This window comes from Crocuta crocuta, unplaced genomic scaffold (genome assembly GCF_008692635.1).
Source record: "Crocuta crocuta isolate KB4526 unplaced genomic scaffold, BGI_CrCroc_1.0 scaffold9, whole genome shotgun sequence".
In the NCBI taxonomy this organism is placed as follows: domain Eukaryota; kingdom Metazoa; phylum Chordata; class Mammalia; order Carnivora; family Hyaenidae; genus Crocuta; species Crocuta crocuta.
Window position 1 is genome coordinate 2026592 of NW_027551567.1, and position 8719 is coordinate 2035310.

Here is an 8719-nt window from a genome sequence, read left to right on the forward strand (position 1 = left end):
AGGGCAAAGCCTTGGTGTTTGTGTCACTCCTGGGGGGGGCGGGGGGAGGCGGGGGGAGTCGAGCATCACTATCAAATATTGAATGGGAAAAATCAGTCTGGCCAGTCATGCCCTCTCAGCCCCTCAGAGGAGCACCATCACAAAGCGACAGCCTGAATCAATGGTTCAGCCCAGGGGGGTCTGCCCTGCTGCAGGTTACTGGAGAGGAGCTCCTGGTGTCATAGACAGTCACAGAATGCCTTATTTCACACGACTCATTTTGTTCTTGTTTTGTCTGACGGCTCTTGTGGACAGCAGAAAGCCCAAGAGGAGGAGATGGACAGGGCAGCCGGAAATGCCCAAGCCAAGGTAAAGTCATGGGGGGTGGGGGGAGCGGATGGGGTCACTGGCGGCAGGAGCAGCAGCAGCAGCACAGTGGGATGGCTCCCAGGAGGGCTAGGGGTTACCTGTCCCTATTGGAATCTATTTCCAGCCGGAGGTAGACAGGACTTCACCTCACTGAAAACAGCCTCTCTCAGGGCACAAATATGCTATAGTGTCACAAGCTGTGAGATCAAGAAGTAGACTGGGTTGAGCATTTTGTTCTAGTATCTGTGTTCTGCCCAAGCATTTTGACTCAAGGCAGGTAGTTGAAGATTTTGTGGGTAAAATATCTTGCACTTCTCGGATTGTGCTGCTTTGTTTCTCAGGACTGCATCCTGGAGGGACCATAGGTGGCCTGCTGAGTAATTGCACTCAGGTACTTTGGAGGGGGCCCTGTATATAGGAATTTAGTTTGAACTGCTAAGAAAAAATTATAAATGGAAGTTGTCCTCTTTAAATTATTTGATTGGGGGAATGCCTGGGCAGGTACAGTCGGTTAAGTGTCCGACTCTTGATCTCGGTATGGGTCATGGTCTCATGGTTCATGGTTCGAGCTCCACATTGAGCTCTGGGCTGACGGCGCAAAGTCTGCTTGGGATGCTGTCTCTCCTTCTCTCTAGCCCTCCCCTGCTTGTGCTCACTCTCTTTCAAGCTAAATAAATGAATTTTTTAAGAAAAAAGTATTTGAGAACAACTTTGTAATGGTATTGGGTTTCATTTCACTGTTTTGAATCCTAAAACAGTATTTGAAATTTGCTAGGTTATCAGAAATACATGTGTGGACAATAGGAATTGCCATTTTGCAATGGAAACACTTCCAAGATACTGATTAGGCATACAAAATCATTACCTTACAAATCAAAGTTCCTTATTAAGTTTGATTGAACCAATGTACAAAATCGGATACCCCAGGCCTGCTGTAGACACGACTGTTCAGCATAAAGAAAAGAACAAGCAGCTTAAGATATAAGCACCACACGTGAGTTGCTACACCTGTTTTCCATTCTACTAAGCATTGTGTGAACTAGTGATTATGAATATAAATTAGTATCTTGAGGCACGTTTTAGGTCACTGCTGTTTAATCAGGCACCGCTATCGCTGACAATTTTTTGAAAATGTCCCTATTACATATATATGTTTACTTATAAATTACCTACATGTACTGTTATAAATATACATATTAAAGTAAAACAATTGCTTCCTTAGTTTTAGATAAAAACTGTCAGTAAGAGTTACAATCTCTACCTTCTGCATCCCAGTGGATCATCTTAAACACCCCAGGTGTGTGCTGGCTTTGGAAATTGGTGCCTGGGGGTATACATGCTTGTAGGGCCTGATGCTACTCAGAAAGCAAACAGATAAAACTTGTCACGATGCCAGGAAAGAGACACTGCTCCGGAAGTCTTGCCCTGGTTATGTTGTCAGGATCACAGGCTTTTGGACTGGAAGGAACCTCAGGGGTCATGTGAGCCAGCAATTCTTCTGAGTTCTAATTCTGTGAAACGTGACTAGGTATTGTGTGAAAAGGGGGTTTCGGATCAAAGAAACTTGGGAAACTGTGATTTAGACGATTTTAAACAGATGCCTTTATAGCAGAGCCTCTAGAACATGTATTATGCAAATAGACATTCTGAATCTTGAAGAGGAAAATAAATTATGCAGTTCCCCCTGCCCCAAAAAAAGCCAACCCACTTTCTCGGACTATCTTGTGGGAGTCCTAGTTTACAGAGCACATATTGGGAAACACGGACTCATTTTAGGGATGCTGAAAAGTAAGCTCTCAGGCATGGGTAATTCACACAGCTGGCTAGTGACCCCACAGGACTAGAATGTAGGTTTCCTGATTTACTCGGCCTGGAGGAAAAGCATTGCATGGAATTGTCTATTCCCTAAGAATGGTGCTAGGGTTCAGCACGAGCCCCTCAGGGAGCCTGGGCTGTCACATCTCTGTCACTCCCCAGAAGACCCGCAGTCATTCCCAGACACCTGCATGAGCTTGGGGACAGACAGAATCTGACCCTTAGGGTTAAGGGGAGTTTCTTGAGATCCATCCCATGAGATATTTAGGTGGAAGAAAAGATGAACATATACTTTTGACACATATAAAATAATTATTGGGAGGCAGGGAAAAAGGATAGAGAAAATTCATATCAGGAAACATGGTTCTAGGCCTTTCTAAATTTTTTTTAATGTTTATTTATTTTTGAGAGAGAGAGAGAGAGAGCGCAACAGCTCTGTGCTGATAGCATAGAGCCTGATATGGGGCTTGAACTCACAAACCACATCATGACCTGAGCCATACTTAACCAACTGAGCCACCCAGATGCCCCTAGGCCTTTCTAAATCCACCAGAACATGTTCATGCTCAGACAAGTATGTCTGTCGGTGAAAAATTTCAACCAAGCATCTGAATAAAAAAATTAGTTTTATCCTTGACACATAAGAGCTAAGATATACTAATAAATAGGAATAAAATGACCTGAACTTTATTTTTTATTAAAACATTTTTTTTAATGTTTTGTTTGAGAGAGAGAAAGAGACAGAGCACAAGCCGGAGAGGGGCAGAGAGGTGGAGACAGAATCTGAAGCAGGTTCCAGGCTCCAAGTTGTCAGCATAAAGTCCAACGTGGGGCCGAACTCATAAGCAGTGAGATCATGACCTGAGCTGGAGTCAGATGCTTAACTGACTGAGCCACCCACGTGCCCCAAAATGGCCTGAACCTTAGAGCCCTTCATCTCTGTAGGGTAGCTTCTTTTCTTTGAAGTCCTGTGTCTCCCATCCTGCAACCCTACATGGACATACACACACGTACCACATACCACGCATAGGATTTCAGAGTGTCACACATACCGCACATGCATGGTCTCACACACACATCATCCCTTCGCATGTAAGATATATGTTCACATTCACACATACAATCACATTCTTACACACACACTGCTGTTAGCATCTCTTCTAAACTATATACCTTATCACTCTGGCCAAGGTGACCTCACAAAACAATTATTCTGCCCAGGAGCTACCATTTCAAAACTTGCTTCCAGTTTTCTGAGCCTTCGTGTCCCTGTTTATTGAACTGCTGCCACGTGAACCTGTTTTCTCTTAGCTATTTGACTTGTTTTCTTCTTCCTGCTTCTCAGCCTCCCAGCTTTATCCTAACTCCTCCCCACCTGCTACCTAAGTTGGCCTCCTGGCCACATGATTGCTTTCCTACAGGAGAGACTCTTCTGCCCAGAGATCTGAAAATGAACCTTGCTCTAGGCTCTGAGGGCCTGGGATCTCCCTGGATAACGCTCTCTGGTTCCTCCTGGTCCCAGAGCCAGGGGAGCCCCTTCCATATTTCCTCTCCCATTTGCTGCCTGCTTAGTACCGCCTGCCCTTGGCAATCCTTCTCTTGGTCTGCATCATGGCTCAAGTTGTGCTGGGCCCAGGAGCAGCTTTCCTTTTCTGCTGCCCAGTGACGCTCACCCTCCCCGGAGGCTCGGGAAGGAAGTGGTGCCAGGAATTCAGGGAATCTAGGTTTAGACCCTGGTTCTGTGGCTCCCTGGCCATGGCTGTTTCCCAATCTTTCTGAACCTCGTTTCTTCAACTGGAAAGGGGTGGTTGTGAGACCACCCCCCCTGGGATGATGGAGTAACTGCAGCCCAGGGTCTGCACAGAGAGGGGGTGATTCATACAGGCATGGTCATTTTGACTGCTATTATTGCTACCAAGTAAACTTAGACACAGTGGCACCATCCCTGCTTCTTGAAAGTGTAGTGAGCACTCCATTCTCTCCCTACCCAAGGCCGGTGTGAGGTCCCATGGAAGTTCTGGTGGCCCTGCATGGGGCTGAGACTCAGGGTATGACCCCTGGAGTCTGGGGTCTTCGGGCCATGACATCCAGGCATTGAAAGGATGAACTGAAGGCATCTGGCCCATACAAATAGCCCAAGGCTAGAGATATTAGTGGCCTGAGTTACCAAATAACTGGTTCCTTTAAAAAAAAAAAAAAAGCCTCATTAATGACATAGGCATTTCAATCTCCTCTGTCCTGCCTGGGTGCTGGAATTCTGGGACTTCCATTCCCTAATCCTCCCCTCTAAATGGATATGGAAACTGTTGGCCAGCAAGGATTTGCTCCGTGTGAGGCAGAGGGGAGAGCCCCCGTTGGCTCACAATTTAATGTCTGTGATCTGCTAAGCCCTTTGGCTGAACTCTTTCTCTACCTTTCCGGGGCGTCTTTGCTAGGGTGTCAAATGTAGCCTGTCACACAGTCACTGTGCAGGCACCAGGCTCAGTGCCTCTTGACTTCTGGAACCGGGCTTGGGGCAGGGACTGTGAGAGTAGAAGCTCCATGCAGTCACCCTGACAGTGACCACCAAGTTCAAGGGGACTGGACTTGGGTTCCATATTCCAGCGAACCAGGAGGTAGATTTCTCTCTGATTGGCTTGTCTAAAAGCAACTCTGATCCTGGCTTCTTCCTCCAACTGGTTACCTTCAGTGTTTTCCTGTTGCCTTTGGATAAAGACAAAATTCTTAACATGATCTTTAAGGCTCTGCCTGGCCTGGTCCCTGGGTGCCACCTGCAGCCTCCCTCTGTCCATTTTAGTGCCTCGTCTTTCCCTTTCCTTTTTATTGACTGCCCACTCCTCTTTCAGCCTGGGCCACCTCAAACCTGGTATGTCCCAAACCAAACTATGGGTGTGTTGTGTTTATATTTAAAGTTTATTTATTTTGACAGAGAGAGGGAGAGAGAGAGACAGAGACACACAGAGAGAAACAGAGAGTGCGAGCAGGGAAGGGGCAGAAAGAGGGAGAGAGAGAATTCCAAGCAGGATCTGCCCTGTCAGCATGGAGCCCAATGTGGGGCTCGAACTCATGAACTGTGAGATCATGACTTGAGCTGAGGCCAAGAGTCAGATGCTTAACTGACTGAGCCACCCAGGCGCCCCATGGGTGTGTTGAGTTTAAATGCCTATAGGATAGCCATCGGTCCATAATCAGTTAGACAGATGGATAAAAGGTCTAGAGCAGGGGGTACAGATTTAGGACTCATCAACACATTAACAACAATTGAAGCCACAGATATAGGCAAGCCTGCCAAAGAGGGTGTCGCGGGAGAAGAGAAGACGGCTGGGACAGGGCCCTGGGGACACTGGCACGTAACGGACGGGCTGAGGACAAGGGGGAGGATGCAGTGGAGATTGGGAAGGAACCAGTAAGAGGAGAATCTGAAAGACCAGGTTTCTAGCAGAGGCGTGGCCCTCCGCGTCACAGAGAAGCCAGCACCCGCCCAGCAAGGGTGCCTGCAGGGCCTCGGGTCAGGCACAAATGGGCAGGATGTCCTTGGGAGGGAGGGGTGGCAGCAGCAGGTGGCACACAGTTCTCTGGGGGGATCATTTATTTTTAGAGGGGGAAAGACTTTTTTTAATAAACAATTTTTAAATATTTATTTTGAGAGAAAGCATGAGCAGGGGAGGGGCAGAGAGAGAGAGGGAAACACAGAATCCGAAGCAGACTCCGGTGCTGACAGCTCAGAGCCTGACGTGAGGCTCAAACCCAAGAGCAAGATCATGACCTGAGCCGAAGTCAGATGCTCAACCGACAGCCACCCAGGCGCCCCGAGACATTAAAAAATAGTTTAAAGACAAATATAACTATGACACCTGTGCTGCTGCCACTTTTTAATAAATTTTGCATGAGGAGGATGTGCAGTCTAGACAGATATTCTGCTTAGTTTTGGTTCAGGGTGGGAGAGACTTGAATCGGGTTTGAAGGCTGATGAGAATGAGCCATGGACAAGGGAGATGCTGAGGAAGTTGGAACGAGGGTGTTTGGGGGCAGAGGTCAACAGCTCTGGAAGGAGGGTCAGGCACCTCTGTCAAGCCCTCAGGTACCCTAACAACCTGTAAGTGAAAATACTCCTACAGCTCCTGCTCTCAAGCTGCCCCCAACCTGTTTTCACCTTCTCCCTGAGAAGCTCCAGGTGGCTCTTAAGGGAATAGTTGGGAGTTCGGAGCTCCAGGTAGCTCCTGGGCTGTAAGGTGGGAAGGCCGGCTTATAGGAGAATCTGCTTCTTGGGTGGGGAGGGAAGCTGGGGCAGACTAACCTTTAGACCAGCACTGCAGAATAAAACTTTTTGAGACTGAGGAAATGTTACAGATCTGCACTATCCAATATAGTAGCCACCAGCCTCATGTGGCTATTAAGCACGTAAGCATGGCTAGCATAACTAAAGAACTAAACACTAATTTAACTGTAATGTAATGTAATAAAAACACTAATTTTTATTTAACTTAAGCAGCCACATGTGGCCAGTGGCTAGTTTATTGATCAGCACAGCTTTAGAACTCCATCAAATTGCACTCTCTGGGTAGAGCTGATAGAGAATGAAAGTTAAGGAGGATTTCATAGAAAGATGTCTCAAAGAACAGGACCTCAAAAGAGGAAATACGTTACTTCCCTTTTACAGAGTTTAAACAGGAAATATGCCTGTTTTTCTAAAAAACATGAAGTGTGATAAGAACTCTGAGAATAAAATAGGGATGTATGTATAGATGAACAACAAACATTCAGAACAAAATCCCTTCATTTACTTCTAAAATCTTTAAATATCCTACACATAATGCTGACTACTTAGAAGGCTGTTTAGTTTCTTCTGTCAAGAATTAGATCTCACAAACTTAACAGAAGACCATGGGGGAAGGGAAAAAATAGTTTCAAATAGAGAGGGAGACAAACCATAAGGGACTCTTGAATATAGAGAAGGAACTGAGGGTGGGGGGCAGGGGAGAGGGGAAAATGGATGAGGGGCATTGAGGGAGGCACTTGTTGGGATGAGCATTGGGTGTTGTCTGTAAGCGATGAATCATGGGAATCTACTCCTGAAGCCAAGAGCACACTGTATACACTGTATGTTAGTTAACTTGATATTAAATTATATTAAAAAATAAAAATAAAAAGTAAAACATTCATAGAAAAAAAAGAATTAGATCTCACATCTTGTTAGATTCAAATCCATCCATCCTTCTTTCCTCCTTCCTCCCTTTCTTCCTTTCTCCATCCCCTACCTTCTCCTCTTTTTTTTAAATCTTAGAATTCTTCTTTTTAACTCTCTTAAAAAATGTTTATTTATTTACTTTGAGAGAGAAGGAGAGCAGGGGAAGGGCAGAGAGAGAGAGAGAGAGAGAGGGAGGGAGAAAGAATCCCAAGGAGGCTCTGTGCCGTCAGTGCAGAGCCCAAATGTGAGGCTTGAACTCATGAGCCATGAGATCATGACCTGGTCCCAAATCAAGAGTCAGACGCTTAACCAACTGAGCCATCCAGGCACCCCTATCACAAATCCAGTATTATAGTAACATAAGAGAAATGTTTTTTAAAAAAAAGTATATACAATCCTCCACCATTCAACCCAACTGCTGTCATCCAATCATTACCTTAGGAAGGCTCTGAAAGGCTCTGGTCCTCGGTACTGCCTGTGAGGGCCTGGGGAGGACAGGGTGAGTCGGGAGGGTGTGTGTGTGTGTGTGTGTGTGTGTGTGTGTGTGTGTAGCCTTTGGTGGATGGAGAAAAGATACCTAACAGGTAGCTCTTATAGGGAGTAATCTCCCCAAATGCCTTTGTGGGTCATTGGGAAAACGTCTCTTGCTTGTCTTTGCAGTCACCTGTATAAGAAGAACCTTGACGCGACCAAAATCCACAAGGGAAAACCTCAGCCGCTTCTTAGAGTAGAGGACCATGATTTCTCCATGAGGCCTGCCTTTGGAGGTAGGACTGAGTGCTCACGGGGCCTGGTCCCCAGGGGCTGCCTGCTGCTGCTCTGTCCTGTTCTCTTGGGCACAACCCTCCCTCGGGGCCCAGGTTCTCCCACTCACAGTCAGATAAGCCCAAATTGACTTCCAGAGTCTCTCATTTTCCCAAGGAGGGAAGTTGCGAGGAAGTGAGCGGAGAAGGCTGTTGGCTGAAGTGTTGCTAATGGCTAAACTGTTTACATCCAGAGCGGACCTGCCTTGCTGCTGCCAACTTTCTTTTCCTAAAATATGAGTCAGCCTGGAGAGTCTGGACATAAAATGGCTCCCCTGATGAGCCACCCTGCGCTTAGCTGGGAATTTGGGGTTTGGAGGGTCACCTGCCTTTCAATGCAGCAACAACAATTTAACCCATTACGAGTCCCCTCATAAACTTGACCCCAAAGGAGCTTTGCTGCTTTGGAGTCAGGGACAGGTGGCCAGGCTGGTGGACGTCCCTTCCAGGAATTGGAGAAATGCCACAGGAAGTCCAGGAAAGGAACCATCTCCCACCAGGCAGGAAATGGAGTAAGAATAGCAGAATGCACAAAGTGTGGGGCCAACCCCCCCCCCCCCCCCGC

The 8719-nt window shown here is 46.7% G+C and overlaps 1 protein-coding gene across 1 annotated transcript in view; it reads left to right on the plus strand.

The window, feature by feature from the left end:
- The first annotated feature begins 220 nt into the window (after positions 1–220).
- The window catches only part of GABRR2 (gamma-aminobutyric acid type A receptor subunit rho2), a 43483-nt gene continuing 34984 nt past the window's right edge, over positions 221–8719 (plus strand). The window contains exons 1-2 of the mRNA XM_077750283.1: positions 221–348; positions 8012–8118. Coding sequence (XP_077606409.1) covers positions 236–348; positions 8012–8118 — 220 coding nt within the window. The 5' untranslated portion in view covers positions 221–235. The remainder of the gene's footprint in view (positions 349–8011; positions 8119–8719) is intronic.